General features: G+C 32.9%; 1 protein-coding gene across 1 annotated transcript; it reads left to right on the top strand.

Annotated features, from left to right (window-relative positions):
* Window positions 1–9,435: 9,435 nt before the first annotated feature.
* LOC149801534 (forkhead box protein B1-like) lies at window positions 9,436–11,626 on the top strand. Its single transcript, XM_089954325.1, has one exon. The coding sequence runs from the start codon at window positions 10,006–10,008 to the stop codon at window positions 10,999–11,001; it is 996 nt and encodes a 331-aa protein (XP_089810451.1). The 5' UTR covers window positions 9,436–10,005; the 3' UTR covers window positions 11,002–11,626.
* The last annotated feature ends 13,070 nt before the right edge of the window (window positions 11,627–24,696 follow it).

The following is a 24,696-nucleotide window of genomic DNA, read 5'->3' as shown; positions in this document are numbered from 1 at the left end:
CACTGCAGACATCGTAACGATATGACTGAAAAATTGTTAAAGCTACGTTAAAAGTCCAAATCACACACACACACACACACACACACACACACACTTTCACGACAAATAGTCCAAAGCATTTTCATCCGTTCATTTTCAAATAACATTACCAATGCCCTTTCCAATGTCATTACCAATTCCATTACCAGTACCATTACCAACACCATTATCAATACCATTACCAACACCATTACCATTTTAATTACCTATAACATTACCATTTTCATTACCATTACCAATTCCATTAACATTACCAATGCCATTACAAATACCATTATCAATACCATTACCAATGTCGTTACCATTGCTATTACCAATACCATTACAATTACCAATGTCATTACCATTGCTATTACCAATACCATTACCAATGTCATTACCATTGATATTACCAATACCATTACCATTACCAATGTCATTACCATTGATATTACCAATACCATTACAATTACCAATGTCATTACCATTGCTATTACCAATACCATTACAATTACCAATGTCATTACCATTGCTATTACCAATACCATTACAATTACCAATGTCATTACCATTGATATTACCAATACCATTACAATTACCAATGTCATTACCATTGATGTTACCAATACCATTACAATTACCAATGTCATTACCATTGCTATTACCAATACCGTTACCGTTACCAATGCCGTTACCATTGTCCTTACCAATACAAGTACCAATGTCATTACCATTGCCATTATCTAACAGTCTTGCTTTTGATAAGATGTAAACATAAATTGTGAAGAAATAAGTCACAAGTCACTTATGTTATACATATGAACCATACTGATGCAAGCTGTAGGACATTGCACCAACGGCACAAATGCAATCTACTTTATGACTTGGTCGTGGTAAATTCAAACAATAAGTAAACGCTTATCTATACCTTAAAGATTCAATAATTAGTCAAATGTTGGAACTTCATGTTCATTTTAAGAGTTATTTCAATATTTATTTATTTTTTTACTGAACTATCAGTGAAAAAAAAATGAAACTTACGATTCGTTGAATAATTTGATCCATTTCAATGTCAATTTAACGAAAGTCAAGAATAAAATGCATTGGGTTCTAATATTGAAATTGCCTTAATCTGTTCTTGCCGATTTTCAATTAAGTCGAATAAAACTGGCATTGTCTGTCTCTTCCTAAACGAGTATTCTGAACAATTTACAAGGTGTCATCACCTTCACCATAACAATTCATCCAGCGGCTTGTAAATTATAAGAAATGAAAGATAGCCCAAATGGTGTTTAATTCCAGACAGTCAACAATAAATGATGTTAAGGCCCGTTCATCTAGCATCATCTGTCCAACTCCACGCAGTCTATGACATCTTTAGGAAACATCGATTCCATAATTGAAATATTAAGACAAACTTGAATTTGATACCAACATGGTTGGGTGCATATTTTGTTCTTTCCGACAACTGTCTAATATAGCTACAAACATCAGTAAAGATGGATATCAGGTAGGGGCGAAAGGCCAGCCAAGTGGCACTTGACCCAACGAACAATGTGCAAGGAGGGTATCATCACTGCAGCAGAAAGGTTGAGACACGTGCACGTATGTCCTCAATTTTATCATTAAAGCGAGTTGATGCAAAAATAGCTGTAGGTTTTTACTGTTATTAATTGATGCAATTAAAAAATTATTTTATATCAAGCCTGCTTATTTCAAATGCGTACAGTTTATAGTAACTTTGCAAATTTGCAAATTGTCTTTTGCTCATTTGCTATTTATTTGAAATTTTATTTGAGTTACACATTTCTTATTTCGTCCGTTTAATATAGTAGTAAATACTAACTAAAAATAATTATATATAATATCACATTTTATTTGTTATCATACCTAGAATTAGAAAGATCAACTGATAACTGAATAGATAAAGATTTCCTCCGGTAGGAATATGTGTTATTCTACATCTATCGTTGGTTATTCATAATTTAATGAAATTTCTATTTTTTGTACAGCCACATTTTACCTTTAATCGTTATTTTCCTTCTTTATCATTTACTCATCTTCTTCTTACTCTCCTTTTTCATTATTCTGTTCTTCTTCTTAAATTTGGAAAATATATATTTTTCTCTATGCATCTTTTATACTTCTTTCAGTTAAGTGCTGAAAACTTGAATACACAGTACCATATGACTTCGGATATAAGATATAATTAATTGCTCGATTGACCTCAAAGGCCTTGTAATATAATGTGGGAGTGGGAGGATATTTACTCAAGCGAAATCATAGACCGAAATTGTATGCGTTTCTTTAATAGTTAGAAACAAACTAAATATCAAAATTACGACATTATTGAACATTCTAGTATAATGGTTAACAAACATGCAAAATAGGAGGTTGATACTAATTTGATTCCAGTAAATACGACTGTGTGAAAAGTCATTGGTCAACTTCTAGTTCAAAATTCTAGTACGACTGGAGAAAACTAGGTCATATTCAGATAAAAGTTGTCCAAAATTCAAGTTTCTATTTGTGTTTAAATTTTAGCTCTGTATATCAATGGAAAACGAAGCCATGCCAATTTCAAGTCATCCCCTTGCAGCTTTTATTTGTTAAACTCCATGACGTTCATTGCAGGGCATACAGTAACATCAACAATCACATTGGCAAAATAATTTATTTTTTTGAAAATGAGTTATCAAAGGAGAGAGAGAGAGAGAGAGGACAGTGATGCCGGAAAAATATCGAAGATAAAATCTTCCAACCCTACCTGAAACAACTCTGGTTTAAAGACATACAAGATACAAAACAATGACCGTTGGACCAGATTAGTAAAAAGGCACTTAAAAGACAACCCGCGCAAAGGAACTGAACTCCATGAGAATACACTGTAGCATACGCAACGCAGTGTATGTTTGACAACATATGACAAAGGATAACACTTGCAATACACAAGATTTTTGAAGATTCATGCCACTGTGAGCATCTGTTTTTACAAGCGATACAGACATTAATAGCTACTGTGCAAAGCTTGTTCAAATGATCTCGGGTGCAAATTTTAACCATTGGAAAGCTTGCGACAAGTGGAGTATGGAAGGACATTGGCTCCAGCAAGGTCATATATCCGAAATTGCAAGAAACTATCATAAATACGTTCAAATGGCGACATCACTGAGCTTTCTAGTATACTAACCGAAAGTACCACTACAATCGGCTTACCGTTCACAAATTTGTGAAATAGAATGAGATACTCAAATTCTGTTACAGTAAATATGATAGTCTAAAACTTAATTCGTCAAAAGTCATGCTCAGAAGTCTCGAATCAGGAGTAAAGAAAACTAGGTCAAATTTAAAAGTTTCAAATCTAAGTGTCTTTTCCAAATTTTAGATTTGTATCGAAATGGATAACGTAGCTATGCCAATGTCCAGTTATCCCCTCGCAGATTTGTTTTGCAAAATTCAAACAGGAAAAACTATTTCCTTGCATCATCCCAAGCAACGTCATCAGCGGAACCCGTGAGTCAAATTAGGCAGTATACGTTTTTCCTGAATAAGATTAATTCAAGCTTTGAAGAGACACGAGGAATACCGGAAACATACGGAAAACAATATATTTCCACTCCACCCTGCCGCAACTCTGGTTTCACCTTCAGTATTGGCCAGAGATATCCAAGATATAACACGATGATCGAAATCAAACTCCATGAACAAAACCGACTAAGTATAGAACTAAATTAACGCATAACTATTTTGTAAATTCAGTGACAAAAATAATTGATGTTTATCTTTTAGAAAATGCTTGCAAAGCTAAGTTTGTGAACTGCCTTTTTAGTGTGATGTAAACAGGTATGTTATGACATATCACTCATCTGACATCATGATGCATACAGTAAGGATCCTTATTGCCCATTGCGTATATTATGTGTGATTTAATCTATTTTCTGTAAAATTAATTTATTTGAATATTGTTTGGTGTATTTGGGGTATTATATGCATAATAATTACATTATATATATATATATATATATATATATATATATATATATATATATATATATATATATATATATATATATATATATATATATATATATATATATATATATATATATATATATATATATATATATATATATATGTGTGTGTGTGTGTGTGTGTGTGTGTGTGTGATCAGAGCGATGTTTTTTTAAAGGAAGAACACGTCAATGAAATCACCGCTGCAAAGTTATGTAGAAAGTGTACAAATTTGTACCGTATTTAAAAACCACACCATAGTTTCTGATCAAACTTCTACCTGTTATATGCATATTTTTTGTGTGCTGTTTATTTTTTGAAGATTATACACTGCCGGTGCTATGCAATTTTGCTTAATTTGATTGCAAAATTGGGCTTTCCTTTTTGGATAAGTTATTTCCAGTTTAAATCTTAACGGCGAGGTTGATTTTTTAAAAAATAATTCTAGGCAGACTTCAAAATGAAATGTACTTTCCTTAGCTGACACAACCTGAAAGTTGTTGCATTAAAATACACGGGAAATGTTTAGTTCTCATCATGTTCGAAAAAAATTATTTTGAGGTTTAAACTATTTTCTTGAACTACATTTTCCTTTGTCTTTATCATTTAGGTATATATTTCATAAGAACGTACTTACATATATATTTATGTGATGTGATATGATGTGATGTGATTTGGATTTTTAACATAGCTTTAACAATTTTTCAGTCATATCGCTACGATGTCTGCAATGTGGCAGTTTTATAGTGATGTCTAGCACTGGGGAATCATGCCGCAGACATGAATCATGATGTCCCACCCAGTCACATTATCTTGACACCAGGCTGACCAGTCCTAACACTAACCTCTTGATGCTGAGCGCCAAGTGAGGCAGCTGCTAGTACCATTTTTGTAAGTCTTTGGTATGACTCAGCCGGGGATCGAACCCACGACCTCCCGCATCCGAGGCGGACGCTCTAACTACTAGGCTACCGGAAGCGGTGTGTATATATATATATATATATATATATATATATATATATATATATATATATATATATATATATATATATATATATCTTGGATTTCAGCAGAACAAACATTAACATAGGCAATGCAATATATCTTGGACTCCAGCAGAACTCACTGTAACATAGGCAATGCAATATATATTGGATTTCAGCAGAACGTATTTTAACATAGGCAATGCAATATATCTTGGATTTCAGCAGAACACACTTTAACATAGGCAGTGCAATATATCTTGGACTCCATGAGAACTCACTGTAACATAGGTAATGCAATATATCTTGGACTCCAGCAGAACGCACTTTAACAAAGGCAACGCAATGTATCTTGGACTCCAGCAGAACGTACTTTAACATAGGTAATGCAATATATCTTGGATTTCAGCAGAACACACTTGAACATAGGCAATGCAATATATCTTGGATTTCAGCAGAACTCACTGTAACATAGGCAATGCAATATATCTTGGACTCCAGCAGAACGTACTTAAACAAAGGCAACGCAATATATCTTGGACTCCAGCAGAACGTGCTTTAAAATAGATAATGCAATATATCTTGGATTTCAGCAGAACACACTTGAACATAGGCAATGCTATATATCTTGGATTTCAGCAGAACTCACTTTAACATAGGCAGTGCAATATATCTTGGACTCCAGGAGAACTAACTGTAACATAGGTAATGCAATATATCTTGGACTCCAGGAGAACTCACTTGAACATAGGCAATGCAATATATCTTGGACTCCAGGAGAACTTACTTTAACATAGGCAATGCAATATATCTTGGATTTCAGCAGAACACACTGTAACATAGGCAAAGCAATATATCTTGGACTCCAGCAGAGCGTACTTTAAAATAGGCAATGCAATATATCTTGGACTCCAGCAGAACTCACTGTAACATAGGCAATGCAATATATCTTGGACTCCAGCAGAACACACTTTAACATAGGCAACGCAATATATATTGGACTCCAGCAGAACTCACTGTAACATAGGCAATGTAATATATCTTGGACTCCAGCAGAACTCACTTTAACATAGGTAACGCAATAAATCTTGGATTCCAGTTGAACTCACTGTAACATAGGTAACGCAATATATCTTGGATTCCAGACGAAATCAATGTAACATAGGTAATGCAATATATCTTGGACTCCAGGAGAACTCACTTGAACATAGGCAATGCTATATATCTTGGATTTCAGCAGAACTCACTTTAATACAGGTAATGCAATATATCCTGGATTTCAGCAAAACTCACTTTAACACAGGTAACGCAATATCTTTTTGCATGTAAATGAGACATTTTTAGCATCTTACCAACATATTTATTTGTCTATCTATTTATCTACGTACATATCTACTTAACTGCATACACAAATACCCACCTACATAGCAGCATAACACGTAAATCTGCAGTAATTGTAGAGAAAATAAAATAGCTCAGCTCTATGAAAGTTGTCTAAATGATCTATAAAATGTATCAGAAACAAGTCCCTAGTCTGGCTTACTTATATACTTATATAATATGTTGTTAAAGTAATGATACATACATTGAAACAACGTTACATTTTAACTCAGAGTAAGCTATCTGAAGTTTGGATGGTCTCTTTTCAGAACACGGCAATTCAATTTTCTTTATAGACGTGTATGTTCGCAGGTCAGTTCTTAGTTCTGTTGTATGTTGAGAAATAGGCCGAATAATTATTTTAATCTCGTTAACACTTCTACCAACGTGTTTGGATGAAACGTTGACTGTAAACTGATCAACACTATGTAGACCCTTTTCATTTATTTTACAATTATGGTAATTACAGCAACGCAATGACAACAATTCCATAATTAATGTAAAGAAATACAATGCTCTTATATGACATGGATATGAAATATTTACATATAATTCTCGTAACTGAGGCTGAAAAACTATTCAGAGACCGATTATCTCAAAGTTCGTGTGCTAAATAATAGTCGGTCTAAAGGATTAATTATAAAATCTCTTATTCAGACTTTCAAGCAGAAATTACAGAACATTTCAATACTCTCTTTGCTTGTAAACAAAAAATTGCATTCATAAAACTTTCCACCGAAAATATATGACCAAGTCGTTTAACGAGAAACAAATGTGGCTTATATGCAAGCTTAAAGGGGAAAAGTCTCGTTTTAAACTAAAATAAATTTCAAAATTATAGCTGACGATCATATTAATAACCTTCTTGGTCTACATGTCATAACAATCGTTTGAATCTCAATAACTTTTCACAAGAGTTATGCCCAGCACCGCCTGAATCGGATTGGGAATTATTCGCAAGTAGTGGCATGCAAACTACACATGTAAAACATGAAATGCATTAAAATCTTTCCCATTAACTCCGTAGAGTGAAGAATATCTTGAAGCATGCGCAACTTAGAACGAACGTACTAAATTTTAATTTCAGTGTGTTTAGATAATATTCCAAATGGGATTTTTTATACATTAACAGGTACATTTTTCTAATTTGTAACATATGAGAATACCTCTAACAAATCGATTGGCTTTTTATTTGCTTTCATTGTATTTGTGTCAGCACATCTACAGAATTGACTGTTGCATATTCGAACTTCAGGTAAACATCAAACACTTCATATAAATACAAAACTCTAAATATTAACAGAGAAAACAGAAAGTCAGTATATGTAGTCCACCATTATATAAACTTTAAATTCATCAGGACTAATCAAGCAATGTGAAGAGCTCATAAACTACTTGATGAATTATCCCCATCACCTTGTAGGTTATAAAACGGTTGAATGTGCTAAATTCAATTTCAGCTTTGAAAAACATTCTCCATATAATGCGCTGGCAGTCGGGTGTGAGGGACAATCGGTGTGCTGAATAATTGAGATATTTACCTGGGTAAAATTAATTTGTCAAACTCTGAGACACCTGTGATTGTGTGCGTATTTCGTTGAACCTGAATACTATATATCTTTTTAAGAAACTCAAAGTGCAGAACATATATTAAATTCATCCTTCATATATATTATGCAATATTATATTGTATTATATTATATTATATTATATTATATTATATTATATTATATTATATTATATTACTTTACATTATATTATATTATATTATATTATATTATATTATATTATATTATATTATATTATATTATATTATATTATATTATATTGTATATAAACAAATAGTTTGCTCGCTAAGGAACTTCGCATATAGGTCTCTGATAGAGAAGTGTACTAGCGTTCCATGAACAGAGATCTTCGATTGAATTTTTAACTTTGTAGAAAATACAAATGGATTCAGAAACGTGTATCTTGCAAATAACTTTGCAGTATATGTATAAAAAACGTGTTGCTATGTCATTCACTGTGATGTTACCTTGTCATTAGGTTTACAAGGAGATCAGTTTGGCATAAGGTTTACTAAGACCCTCATAATGTTTACGCGTGTGAATACCATCATTCAACATATGATGCAGGTTGTAGAGGACATGGTAAATTTGCATTAAGTTTAAACATCGCAAAATAATTTTACACACACACTCACGTACTCTATCTCTCTCTCTCTCTCTCTCTCTCTCTCTCACACACACACACACAGATGGAAACGTCTGAATATGTAGGAAATTATCTTCGGTGTAAATATTGTTTATTTGCAAGGTTATATAAATTGCGTTCTCTACTGTCTTCCTTGATGAATTTGTCAATTTCAATGTGTCTGTTTATCTGCATTTCGTGTAATTTCTTGGAGAAAGTGCAAAAGTGTTTATGATTTTTTTTTTCATTTTAAATATTAACTATTTAACCACGCGCTTCAAATTTTTAATTTGGATAAAAATTAGAACATTTTATTAAATGTTGAAAGAATGATAGTTTTCGAGTATTTGGAGTTCATTGTTATCAATTATTTACGTTTTGTTTTAAAATCAAATTAAAGTGCCATGCGTCAAGTGCGTTTACTGTTCTGTATGAAAGGAGTTTTCATTATTGTTTGCTTCTGTAGCTTTGTATTCAAGTCGCAGAGTAATGATTCAAATAGGTCTTTATATCTGAGAACTGTCGTGAAAACCCACTTAAGTCTTGGATGTGACATAAGCTATGTTGGGTCAGTGGTTAAATAATGTCCTTTTCCTGCTGTGCTTGTACTGCAATAGAACTCATATCCTTTTGCTCTCGAAATACTTCAAAAACAAGTGAGGCGGAAACATGATTTACAAATCTTTAAGTTCACCATTTGTGGTATAGATGCTTGAGTGATCCGATTGGCTGATATCTTCTATCGATGTCTGAAAATATCCATAAACCACGCCCTATTTCTGTATAATGGACGTATGCTAATGTGACACTATGGCGTATAATAGGACTCTGCAGGAGGAATGTTCGACTCTATGTCAAATGTTTGTTCATGAAATCAAATTTGCCTTCCCGAAAAAGTTATTTTCACGTCTTTGGATACCATTTATGGACTGTGAAAGCTTGTAAGTCATTTCTTCTAAGCTTGTCTACATGACTCCTTGCTTATAAATTTAATTCACCAGAACAGAAGGTACTAAAAGGTTCTATAAATATTTAAATAATTTTTAGAGATTACAATACAGTGTGTTTGTTTATAAAACAGTATTTCCGGAGGAGCGTCTACAAAGTGCAATAAAAACTGAATTGAAATATTTTGAAATTAAAATCCGAGAATAATGCAATTCAAGTAATCAACGTTTGGAGCTTTCGTGATCTTTGACGGGCTTACTTTTTGTACTAAGACATTTAGACACCACCAGGCGAAGAAAAGGACATATTTCAATTGTTCAAATAATTCTTTCTTTGGGACAACAAATTGACAACAAACTGACAACACCAGATCAATGGATGAATGTAAAATTCAATAGAGATTTAGTACGTTTATGAAAAAAGTGATATATAATTTTATATCAAGGCAGTACCGTGCCGTTTTGCTGCCAAGATGCCTCGTCCTGGAAGAAATACATACAATGATCAAAAGCCTCCCTACTCCTACATCGCTCTGACAGCAATGGCCATTCAGTCCTCTCCAGAAAAGATGTTACCACTCAATGAAATTTACAAATTCATAATGGACAGGTTTCCTTTCTATAGACAGAATACCCAAAGATGGCAAAACTCATTGAGACATAATCTTTCGTTTAATGACTGTTTCATAAAGATTCCCAGACGTCCAGACAGGCCAGGAAAAGGAAGTTACTGGGCAATGCATCCGTTTGCTGGAGACATGTTTGAAAACGGGAGTTTTCTTAGAAGAAGGAAAAGATTCAAACTTCAAAAATCCAACCAGATCCACCAGCTGCAGCAACAGTTGAGATCGGATGAGGCTATGAAAATCGGAATGGCATCATCAGCTTTTATTCAAGAACAAGCCAGAATGAGACTTCAACAGCTTGCATCTGGTTCCAAATTTCGAAGTTTGACCGGCCATGGAAATAACATTGGATTTAAGCAACCTTTTACCATAGAAAACATCATAGCACCTGACTTCAAAAGTACTGGATCTCTTTCCCAACCTATCATCCCAGCTCCACTGCCAGCCTTTGCGAGCCAGTTTGCCGGTCATGTCAGTGCTACAAACACAGGAACCAGCCTGGTGTTTCCATATTCGAGTCTACGAGACGCCAATAACGAGATTCTGAACTCACTTACTTCTCCGTACGGACATTTGAACGGACACTTAAGTGCGCATATTAGTGCTGATATCAGGGACATCCTGAGAATAAGTCATATTGCCCACAATGGGCCTGCAGTGCCAATACCTATTAAAGCACCTGCTTTTTCTGCACTCTCATTTGCCCGCTCAGGTGACCTAATGGATAGCATTAGTGCAAAGACTACACCTCTGATTAGTTTGACAAGTGTATCTCGTAACATGGGGCTAAAATCAACGTGTATAGTGGACTGCCAGTCTCCCTCAAGATGCAATTCACGATAATGGGGAAGGAAATTTATGACAACATGTGGTAATTAATTACGGCATTCAATATTAAAACTATTTTAAATTTAAAAATGGATATTGTTATGAGACGAAATCCCTTTTTATCAGTTATTATTTAAGATAAAATGAAGTGGTGAGGTCTCACTTCAGAGAAATATGTTCAGTCTTCAAATCTAAATCACTTTTATCCTTGACTCCTGATTGGAATTTTTATTTTCAATTATTTAGCAAGATGTGACATGATTTCAATATTTTATCAGAGGAGAATATATCTTTGCATGACATTAATTCCACGCATGCTGTTTTGAATAACATTATATCTGTGAAATAATATTATGACTCTTTTATATTTTATTCGTTTATGGCATGCATAAAATAAGCTGTTATCATAAGGCTTTCAGGTTAGATTTAATTGACTGAACATACGTGTGGTTTTTAGCCGTGATTAAATTGCAAGTAGCTTCTTTGTGGGAAAATGTTTGCGCTTATTTGTCTGTAAAATAAAATATGAAGGTGAAATAATTAATTCTTATTTATAGCCCACGTATTCTTTACTTCATTTCCTGATTTCACCAAACCAGTATAAAGTATGTTTAATAATATGAAACCAATGATACCTTTAGTACGTTCTTCTGTTGATGTGCATTACCCTTTCATAGTCAGACTATTGCTAATGCCTTTTTATCTTACATTTTTCTTATATTCTTTAGATAGTGTCATCACAAAAGTGAAAATAATCGCCAAAAATAATAATAATAATAATAATAATAATAATAATAATAATTTTCCTGTGATTATTTTTGCTTTACTTTTCTATCTATCTATCTATCTATATATCTGTCTATCTGTCTGTCTGTCCGTACATACGTCCATCCATCCATCCATGTATGTATGTATGTATGTATGTATGTATGTATGTATGTATGTATGTATGTATGTATCTATCTATCTATCTATCTATTCTCCATCCAAGATTGACACATTTCTTGTTTAATATATCACAGCGACTTATTTTTAATTTTTTTTTAGAAGTAATGTGTATAGAAATAATATTATATCCGTAATGAACTAGAGTATATTTGTATTATTTGAAATAAGCTGTTAAAAAGTATGTCTCTTACCAATTGAAAATACTACAATGATAAGAATAATATAAAAACTTAACTGCTATTTTTGTCCTCGTCATATCCGTTTTACTATTGTTATTGTTCATGCTTCTGCAGTTTTAAATCACGATTACCGGTATGTTCTACACAATTTAAAAAGAAGACAATTATTTTCTCTGTATTTGATATTAAGATGTTAAAAGGTGTAAGGTTTACTTAAATTACACCCACTAGTTGTACATGTTTCTAGCAATAAAAATAATATGTGGTAGGTGATAAAATGTATGCTATCATAATAAGCACGATCATATATAATCGAGAACAGTAAAGATATGATTTCTTTTAAATTCTACCTTTACCTATGAAACATAAATTGATGAAAATGTCTGTATTGCAAGTAAAAGGAGAAAGGGTTCTACTGAAAGTTATTCTGTTGGATGATATACCTGATAATATTTTAAACCATTTTGTTTATCAATTTTATATCTTTCTATATATCACTGGTTGCAGTTTAAACCTATGCATGAAATAATAAAAATTAATTTCATAATTATATTCTCAAAAATTAAATGACCATCCCGATTGTGTCATAGATTTAATTTCAGTTCTGGATGACGATCCATATGGCTACAAAGCTTATAAAGGTATTTCCTCACATAGGAAAATAATTAGTACTTGAATACAAGAAACATAAAACTTTCACATTTTTAGGACGAAAAATCAAATCATCTACAGAGTATGTATTGAAAATGTTCAGTTATTGACATGAAAAAAATCTCAAATATAAAATTATTAAAGTGGGTAATTTTTTCAATATCATCATCCATTCACGGGTGACCATTTTCATATCATAATCGTTTTTTCTTTATAGTTATTTAAACTTAATATTTGTTTCTAAAATAGCACGTATGCTATCTTATCCCAGTGTTAAGTTATATTTTTAATTTAACTTTCTGTGGACCTTAAGGTACACAATTACATTTAGTACGGTTGAAACAGCAGTCCTTTTTCACTGAGGAAAAGTTTGTAAACTGAGTAAATTCTGTAGGCCAAGAATATTACAAGTCTCTCTCTCTCTCTCTCTCTCTGGAATTGTGAATTTCGACTGTAATTTTAAAGTTTCTTTTTGTAGCTTCCCTGAGCAGCATAGAATGCTTTGCTTTTTGTTTAAAGTTCTGTTCTCATCAGAAAATGAAAATGTTTATTCTGCTTTCTATTAACTATTAAATTTGTACGAGTTCGGTTATAACTACAAATCAAGATATGGACAAGGCACATGTTTATTACAGTTGCTGATAGTAATCCCTCATGACTAATGTTTTAAACCTTACAGTTGTCTTTCTTTTTGTATATAATCTTTCCGGCTATGTAGATGATATATTTGACGTCGTCATCGTCATAAACGTCGAAGATCATCATCACCATCATCATCATCATCATCATCATCATCATCATCATCATCATCATTACCATCATCATCATCATCATTATTAGTATTAGTATTATCGCTGTGGTTATCGTTGTTTACTTTTGGTTCTTCTACTGTTATTGGACGAAAGTTTGAGGTAAATATTTTGCTGCATAAGAGGCTTTAAAGAAGAGCAATTTTGCAAAACGATAATTTTTTAACAATAAAAGACAATGAACAGTTTATAGATTATTATGTCTTTTGAATTACAAGAATATAACAAAAAAACTTGCCTCAAAAATAAAATGAAAATGTTTAGTAACATTGGCTGGTTTATCAAAAACGATGATTCAATAACCATGTAAACTAAAAAAAAAAAGAAAATGAATCGTCCATTGTCAAACTGTAAAAGCGGTATTTTGTATTTTAGCGGGAACAGAGTGACATAACTAATCTGTATATCGGTAGTTCGGATTACCGCACCTTAAAGCTGGGACTTTTAAAAAGGATAGTTGCACCTGTACACAGGTAAGAGACCAGGAATAGTTATCAAAAGCATTAAACACATGATTAGTTAATGAAGCGGCCATTCAGTTCATATCCACAACCAGGGAGAAAATGACACGGTTGACTTGATCGTCCTTGTATACCTCCAGTCCTGTTTATTTTTAAAAACATATAAGATGAATAAAATGTGTATAAAAGCTATCACTATGCAAAGTGTCAAATGCAGAAAACGAGTCAACAAAGTTGAGAAGATAAAGAACAACAGGTCTTTAATGAGTACATGAAATATACCATTCCGTATTATTAGTTTTCATCCAACTGATTTCTACGTAATCCTGCAGCGATGAATTGACACGGATAATATCCTCAGACATTTCCAAAGGAGGAAAGTAAAGAAAAGAAAACAAGACTTATATGATGCCTAATGAGAAAGTTGTACGATAAAATCCAGAAATATTTCTAGCAATCATTAGTGGCTAAATAGACTCATCTTTAAAAAAAAAAGTGACAAACATTCAAATGAGAATATATCAAATTCCATGATCTCAGATGCTTTGAGCTAATGGTTCACCGACTTCTCCACAGGGACAAAATATGATAATCTCGCACATATCTTAGTATATTTCAATCGTTTTAAAAGAATAAGGTATGGTATCTATCTATCTATCTATCTATCTATCTATCTATCTATCTATCTATCTATCTATCTTTCTTTCTTTCTTTCTTTCTATCTGTTTGTATGCCTATATGCTCATAAATATCTGTCACTCTTTCTCTCTTCATCTGTCTGCCTATATATCTATTTGTCTTAAACTGTAGCTACCATTGTTAAATGGTATCACGTAACATTTCTGGTGTCTATATAATAACCTAATCACCGTTTCCCTTTATCGATAAATATAAAATAAATATAAAATATAGATAGTTCATAACTCCGTTTCATAATTAATAAAAAAATATTGGTTAAACAATATGATCAAATAGTAATATCAGGAAAATTTTGATCCTTTTAGTTTTATTATCCGAAATACAAGAAAGACTTCGTGAAAAAAATTACATAAAATTTATTTCAAAATTCAGTTTTGCTACCAATTTTTTTAAACTCTCTTCTCTTCTTCTTCATATTTCATCTTTCTATATATTGTGCGATATTGTACATAAATTTTCCACTAAAGTTTCAATTTTTCTCTATAATCGACAATTTTAAAAAAGTATAAATAAAAGCAAATTGACTGCTTAAATTTTCATCCGGAATAAGTGGAAAAATCAAAATCGTTAATGATGTATTTTTTTTAAAAAAATTCGATTTTGATGTTCAGCATTTTACTACAAAAGTATTTCAAAAATATACTCTAATATTTAGTTATTTCTTATAATTCGTATCTTACTTGATCAATATAACAACATTTGAATAATAAGATTTGAGCAAATGGTTCTATGAAAACAGTGTTATTTGGGTTAAATGTTATATGTGCTATATCGGTCATAATAGTGAGTAATGCTGAAACCACCATATTTGTCTTCTTTATTTGTTTTGACTTTTTACTTAAGAGTTGTGGATAATATTCTTGGTGGGTAACTTTCATCTTGACGTAAAGCAAATTTGAAATTGAATTCAATATTTGACATTTACAGCACAGTAAATCATTATTCCTGATATTAAATTCATAAAACTTTCAATATTAACAAGATTACTCTCAAAGTCACGTGGCTTGATTTAGTATTTTGATCCAGTAACTATGGGGTCACGTGCTGCGTGACAGTATCATCAATTACATCTTCATCTTGCACAATAGCAGTATGAAATCTCGTTAAGTTCTCGTCGGATAATGGGAGAAGAGCTTTGAATTGGCGCTCAATATAAGGCGACATTTGAGGGAAATGATTTAATGTAGGACTGCACTGACTGTTAACACATTATTATTTCCAGGATTATTTTGATCCGTTCATTAACGACGCCCGATGATGCTCATGGTCGATCGAGTCTGTCATTTGTGTTTGTTAGCCATGGGGTGTACATAAGATCTAAATTCGCTTTATTCATGCTCGGAGGAGACCTAATGATATCAAAACATTTACACATTCTGCACTTGGTACAAATAGGATCAGAACAAATATGGTTGTAATGAACGAAAACATTTTCTTTGAAAGGATAGACAATGCCAATAGCACGAGCAATTATCTGGGTATCATATTGTCACCTTGTTTTCTGTTAGATATGGCCCACAGGTCATGCTTCAAGTAATTTTAAAAATTTAATCTCTTTTAGGATCTCAAGAAAAAAAGAGATTTTTTTATTTTGTTTATTCCCTGGTTAAGCTAGTATCACCTTGCATTACTCGTTCTTTATTTGAACATTCAAGGTTTTGCATTACCAGAATAAAATTCTTAATCTAAAAAATGTTCATTACATAACAAAACTATATACTGTTTGCATCAGTATCGATTCTAATATCTAATAATTCAAATCTAGTTCGAATTGATTTTCAGTTTGAGTATGATCTGTTCAAAAGTTCAGAATTTGTTTTCCAACAGTGTTCTATGTTAAATTTATATTTCCAAGTGTATTTCTTCCGGTCTTCTACTAAACAGTACTAATAACAAAAGAGCAAATTCCCTAGCAAATAGTCTTAAGGCAATAAAATCTCCGTATTACCTTTTGGGCAACACGTGCCAATCAAACCTAGGAAGGCATTTTAAGAAAGACAAGATTTTGTATCCACATTTTATGTGTCGAACTAATTCGTATAAATTAATCAAACTTAAAAAGCAATATATGTTAAGCTTTGCTCATATATAGAAGTGTCTGCATATGTACAAATTTAAATCCTTATTTATCAATTAATATATTTATGTAATACAAATAAATGCCTTGGCTGAAATTTTGTCATTGTGCCTGTGTCGTGTCTATATTATTTTTCTCAGGGCTTGTCTTTTTACGTGATGAAAAATTTTATGCAACAAATCGTTATTCCATATTCAGCGATCCTGAAATATTTTCAGATGAGTGTAAACTTGTTTATTCTATATAAAAAAGTGATGAAGAATCTCAAGATAATTAGCGAGCAGCCTCTCTATAGGTGTCGTGAAAATATTAAATAGCGTCGGAGTGTCCAGCAGTAACGTCGGTACGCTGCTAGAGTTGTTTGTACTGTGTTGTTCTTAGTTTACATATGAAAACAAGGCTGTTCCTTGGAAGACAGACAAGTGCAAGGTATAGACAGTAAGTGGTTTAATTTCTTGCAATACTGGTGCCTTTGTACTGCAGTGAATTATCAACCCATGAGAAAGACTGAAAATAAGAAATGTTTGTCGAAAACTTGAAAGAGCTGACATCATGGATTTACTCAAGAAATGACAACCTCCCTCCAGCTGCAATTAATATATTCACATGATACAATATATATGTCTAATTCAATCTTTAACAAAATCATATCAATTATGCCAAGATTATTTCCCTCTCTGATGGCATCAAGTGCACGTCAAGGTTACATGGAGCATTAGGCACACGTCAAGGTTACAGGAATCATTTCGGGAAACTTTTGCAGTGACTGGTTTACTAGTAGATATGACCCGACATCCATGCACCTTTTAATAGTGGCAAAATATTTTCAACGTTTTTCCAAATAATAAATACGAAATTGTTTATTTTCCTTTTATCTGCCCATGGTTTGTTTTGCAAAAGTGTAAATAAGTAATAAAATATAATTTCGTATGAATACCTCACTTTGTAGTGACAAAAATACCAGACAAATATCTTATTATCATTTCTTAATCATAAAGCCCTTTATTTCCCGTATTCATTGCATTTATCCTTATATCCACGAGTAAAATTATTAGCGCGTTAAGAAGAAAAGTAGTTGTGCTTCTGATATTTTCTTAAATCTATTTTCGTTTTAAAGGTGATAAAACTTTAAAAATTTGTTTTCTTTTTTCGATGTGATTCAAAATGTGCAATTTTTTCCTGCTCGAAAAATGATGCAAATCAATCAGATATAACTCTAACGAATATCGCGATCATCAATGCCAATACATATTATTATCCTATATTCGAAACCATGATATACTGCGATCAATAATGCCAATAGATATTATCATGCTATGTTTAAATACATACTATGTAGATCTTGCAATAAGTTACTTTAGCATCATTTTTATTGATATTTTTCATAGTAGAACACTGTATTGAATTGAAACATATCAGGTATATTCTTTACAAAATAATCATGCCGTTCCATAAGCTATTTCACCCAATTCAATTTCGAGCATATTACAAAACTTGATTTGGAAGTCTTCAGGGACGGTAATCGATAGTTGGTTTGTCACAATATGTTTACTTGAATAGAACCGTTGGCTGTACACATTCAATCGCTTGAGGTCATAGGTTTAATTTATTTATTTATTTATTTATTTATTTATTTATTTATATAGTTAGTTGAAACATATTATTCATCTGTTTAAACTGAAATACCTCGTTAGTAATCAGTGAAGAAGTTATTTGCTTATTAGCATGACCTTTCTTCTACTAAGTAAACTGTTGTCTTTTTTACCTTTATAATAAAACAGCCAAATCAATAGCGCTCACTTCGTAGTCTATAGTGTACCATCTAAAATAAACATTATAACCGCTTGCTCTTTTAATGTACACACATACCTTACAAGTTCTGCATAGGCTTTGATACACTGTGATGTGGTACAGGTTAGGTGTAGGCTTTGATGCACTGTGTGTGGTACATGTTCGGTATAGGTTTGGATACACTGTGATGTGGTACAGGTTAGGTATGGGCTTGGATACACTGTGATGTGGTACAGGTTAGGTATAAACTTGGATACACTGTGATGTGGTACAGGTCAGATACAGGCTTGGATACACTGTGATATGGTATAGCTTAGGTATAGGCTTGGATACACTGTGATATGGTACAGGTTAGGTGTAGGCTTTGATACACTGTGATGTGGTACATGTTAGATATAGGCTTGGATGCAACGTGATGCGGTACAGGTTGGATATAGTCTTGGATACACTGTGATATGGTGCAGGTTAGATATAGGCTTTGATACACTGGGATGTGGTACAGGTTAGGCATAGGCTTTGTGATGTGGTAACGGTTATATATAGGCTTTGATAAACTGATGTGATACAGGTTAGATATAGGCTTTGATACACTGTGATGTGGTACATGTTAGGCATAGGCTTTGATACACTGTGATGTGTACAGGTTAGGTATGGACTAAGATACACTGTGATGTGGTACAGGTTAGGTATGGGCTTGGATACACTGTGATGTGGTACAGGTTAGATATTGGCTTTGGTACACTGTGATGTGTTACAGGTTAGATATAGGCTTGGATGCAATGTGATGTGGTACAGGTTCGATATAGGCTTGGATACACTGTGATATGGTACAGGTTAGATATAGGCTTTGATAAACTGTGATGTGGTACAGGTTAGGCATAGGCTTTGATACACTGTGATGTGGTACAGGTTAGGTATAAACTTGGATACACTGTGATGTGGTACAGTTTAGATATATGCTTGGATACACTGTGATGTGGTACATGTTAGATATTGGCTTTGGTGCACTGTGATGTGGTACAGGTTAGATATAGGCTTGGATGCAATGTGATGTGGTACAGGTTCGATGTAGGCTTGGATTCATTGTGATATGGTACAGGTTAGATATAGGCTTTATACACTGTGATGTGGTACAGGTTAGGCATAGGCTTTGATACACTGTGATGTGGTACAGGTTAAATATAGGCTTTAATACACTGTGATGTGGTACAGGTGAAATATAGGCTTTAATACACTGTGATGTGGTACAGGTTAGGTATTGGCTTGGATACACTGTAATGTGGTACAGGTTAGATACTGGTTTTGGTGCACTGTGATGTGGTACAGGTTAGATATAGGCTTCGATGCAATGTGATGTGGTACAGGTTCGATATAGGCTTTGATACACTGTGATATGGTACAGGTTAGGCATATGCTTTGATACACTGTGATATGGTACAGGTTAGATATAGGCTTTGATACACTGTGATGTGGTACAGATTAGGTATGGACTTGGATACACTGTGATGTGGTACAAGTAAGGTATGGACTTAGATACACTGTGATGTGGTACAGGCTAGGTATAAGTATTGATAAATTTTGATGTGTTACATGTCAGATATAGGCTTGGATACACTGTGATGTGGTGCAGGTTAGATATTGGCTTTGGTACAAAGTGATGTGGTACAGGTTAGATATTGGCTTTGGTACAATGTGATGTGGTACAGGTTAGATATTGGTTTTGGTACAATGTGATGTAATGTTTAATAGTTTTCTACAAAGTTGTCCATAAAATGTATCAGTTTGCGTTTACTTTCTATCATTCCATTTTTGTGACGCCTTTAGACCATGCTTTCATTTTGAAAGGGCTGAAGTCATCTACATGTCTTCTAGAAAGTGAAATTTACAAAGTCTATTTAATTAAATCTTTGAACAAACTTTTTGATACGATGGCTTGTAAATAAAAGATGATAAAAAGTATTTCTTCTATATCATGTCACAAAGCGGTTGTAATGACTGCAAATAAAAGTAAAATAAAGAGAGAATTAGATGTAGAAAAGAAAACAAACTTACACACAAACATACACATATTGAAAGGTGATAAGGAGTTTAGTTATGCTTTCACTATGCTTAGAGTGGGGGAACTTGCCAATCAACGGTAATACGAGAAGATACGAAAGTATTTGCTATGAACAAATAATGTGTCAAATTTGTAACGTTTAATATCGAAAATGAATTCCACTGTATTACAGCTATATGAAGAATTACCAATAAAATATTTTCCCACCTTTGTATATAAAACTCCAACTTTAGAAAATTTTAGGACTTTCATACAAAATCATACTAGTAAAATTCTGATGAATAATTTAGCAATGTTAACAATAAAAGCCTTAAAGGTTCGATAAACCGTTTTATCATCGACTCCTCCTACACAAGATCAATATCACAAAACTTGCTCCAAACAGGTTTTAGGATTCTCTTTAAATCAATTTGTCTGATTACTGTGTAATATATACTTGTATCTCACCCAATTCGAAAAATTCAATAATTATTATTTTACTGCATAACGCTTCTAATAGATACAATGTTCTTTTGTTTCGCATTAAAATATCATATATATATATATATATATATATATATATATATATATATATATATATATATATATATATATATATATATATATATATATATATATATATATATATATATATATATATGTATATATATGGTTTGATTCATGGAATACAAATACCATTGACTTATGTACATTTTTGTGAGGGACTTGCAATCGCCTTAAGTGCTATTTTCGATAACGTAGAACATTAAACAAGCGTATGCTAATATTGTATTGATACGAACGACAATAAAAGCGTCGTCTCAGTAAGGTAAACTTTACATTTCATAGTTGGGAGAATAACTAAATTCTAAACTCAGTCTTAAAATAATGTCAACAATGAAACTGGGGGCATATATTGAATCGGGACACCTTTTTTCCTTTTAATAATGCGAGATAAATTCGAAGAGAAGGAATAACTTCGAGCCAAAATGCTAACAGCTTGCGATTGCCGGTCTGTGCCACAAAAAAACACATATCCATTAAATGACTCGATAGACTTGAGAATCGTTTGTACGGAAAATCGAATCGAAAAGGATCCCTTTGATGTCCGATTCATCTTGATTTGTGGAGTCATCGAAGTAAGCTAAGTCCGTCTTGCAAGTTGATTGCTGGTTTTATATTCATTCGCTGGCGCTTTACATCAAAAACTAGTCGGTAAATACGTTTTCAACAGGTATGAGCAATCAGGCAAGATTTGGATATATGTTTACAATGTCCAATGACATCTAAAAGCAATAGTAAAGTATCTATTGGTAGAAACACATAACGTTACTGCGGGGCTTTGATAAGATTAGGCCTGCTTCTGATTGGAAGAAAATGGCACATAATTGGAATGTATCTCATGTGGATTGGATGATGTCATCGAATGTTTTACCTGTTATCCATCCAATATTTACATCCTCGTAAACAAAATTGTGCAATATGGACGGGGTTGTGAATACAGTGGAGTCGATCATGCTTGAGATAGATAGATAGATAGATAGATAGATAGATAGATAGATAGATAGATAGATAGATAGATAGATAGACAGATAGATAGATGGATGGATGGATGGATGGATGGATGGATGGATGGACAGACAGACAGATAGATAGATATATAAATAGATAGATATATAGATAAATTTATAGATTTTCATGTCAACAACTTTATATTTTTTGTATATAGAAGAGCAAGAGGATTGAAACGCACGTTTTCACAATTTATCAAGGGTCCTCTACCTTATACGTATTAGATATTGACATATATTATATATGCAAGATGCGGCAGAGAGCATAGAATACGTTACATAGATAGACATATTAATTGACTGGCTCTTCGATAAGTACTAACTATATACGATAGAGATGGCCACAAGAGTCGAATTAATTGCAATTACAGTTAGAGACAGACAGACAGACAGACAGAACTCCGTCAAGGGAACTACCATTGAATTATATATTATATGATATGGGGAGAGGGTAGAGCGGGATGCCTAAGATTTTCCTTTGAGCCAAAATACTTAGTTTCCTTTACCTGAAGATGATAAATAATATGTAAATAGTACTCTTTTCTTTTCTTCTAAAATTAAGAGCAAGAATATTTGTAAAGTTAATTTGGAGCCTATTTTATTTTCATTGAAACATCACCTCAGCGAAAACTAAACTGACAATCTGAAGAACAATGAATCTAGATGGGACCTTTCACAAACAGATCATGGGCACTAAGCACAAAGCAGATTTAACTTTAAAAAGCACGCCAACTGTTCTGGTTAAGTTATTCATTCACATTCCAGTCCTTTGTTGACTAATTTTGCAAGATTTGTCAGATGTTTTGGCACCCAATAAAGGCTCCTGTAAGAATGAATACGGTATATAACTACTGACGTCAAATTGTCTGTAAAATGGAAGTGACCATGGCGTCGTACAAAATGACACTTCAACAGGGTAATCTCCTCATGAACATTAAAACTTTGTTCACTAACACTAATGCTGTTTTTTATTTTTCTCTTCATCTTAATTATAACCTCGTTTCAAGTCCACAAGTGTTAAACAAAACGGCAAGACAGCGACAGAGCGCTGTTCGTGAAAAGAAGACACTAAAAGAAGTTTAAAAAAGTACACATAACATCTTAAATTCGAATTAAAGGTTGTTTTGATTTATCCTCTGACCACAGACTGTATGTTTTAGCATTTACACATTTCACCTTAATAACAACTGTTGCAATTGTTTTTGCTACAAATATATAATTTGTAGCAAAAACAACTGCAACAGTTGTTATTAACGTGTAATTGTTATTGTACTATATAAGTACATAAAAAAAGCCTTTGTTATAGAGATAAAGGGACTGTCAACCAGTCTGTGTTAGAGTTAAATGTACCATAGGCCTCACATCTCAGAGAGTACTGCAGGCAAATAACCTACAGAAAGTTGAACGAGATTCTTATTAAATTACTTTGGGTTTATTATTTAACAAATCTGAGATAAATAATATAAGACAAGTCCAAAATAGTGTGTCGAGCTGTGATTAATTAGTAAAGAATAACGAAGTTTGTCTCAGATATTACACTGAACCAGACAGATGATCATGCAACGTTGCACGTGAAAAGCTCCAAAATTTGGATGCGGAATTATTGAATTACACAGTTGTAGAACACGTGTTGTTGCTGTTGTTGTGTTTAACGTATTTTGTTCAGCACATGACAGGCTATACATTGCGGACTGTATATTTTGGTGGAGGAAGAACGTGTGAAGAATCGTCGGCTCGCTGCAGCTACTGGAAAACTTTCTCCAATATCAGCGTTGTTCGAGCTGAGACTTGATCTCGCGCAGACGGAGGTGAGATTTGTGAGTGATTTGTAAAGAAAAGCGCCTTAGACCACTCAGCCACCCGCAAGCCCTTCTTTAAGTTATGAACCTGTGTCTTGTTTACAGATTATTTCGAGTTGAAGTTTTAAATGACTTGATGTTTTCAGCTAATAAGTTACATTTGTCATAAATGTATTTCGCATATATTGATTCCTTAAGACACCACCGTTGAATTATAAGAGAGACAACATATGTATATCAGCTGTAATGGACATATGAGATTAAGTACAAATGCAAATTATTAATGGTGCTGGTATAGCGGACAAGATAAAGGTACCAAAGAAAAATGTAGTAGTACACATTTTTCTTTATCAGTGTGAGTCGGATATTACTTTTGGAAAAACTCATCAGGAATATCTCGTGAAGAGTATGCTTCACATTTTCATTCATATATCCATATTTATCCACCTTGCACATGCAATGGGAAACTATAACTTGTTTTACGTAACTTTATCAAACATATGCTAATCTTTTTCTGGCATGCGTGTTAAAAAGAGTTTAAAACTAAAGGATTTTCAAAATATATTCAATAAGTTTGCTTCTAGATGCATTGAAAACATTAGAATTACCAAGTTTTGACATCTTGATATTTAGACTCATTGTAACTGTTTGCTTTCATCACTAAGCATATTGGCCTTTACAGTAATT

The sequence above is a fragment of the Sinohyriopsis cumingii genome, chromosome 4 (genome assembly GCF_028554795.1).
Source record: "Sinohyriopsis cumingii isolate HCF-2022 chromosome 4, ASM2855479v2, whole genome shotgun sequence".
In the NCBI taxonomy this organism is placed as follows: domain Eukaryota; kingdom Metazoa; phylum Mollusca; class Bivalvia; order Unionida; family Unionidae; genus Sinohyriopsis; species Sinohyriopsis cumingii.
Note: the sequence above shows the minus strand (reverse complement) of the source record. Positions and strands in the feature narration are given on the sequence as shown.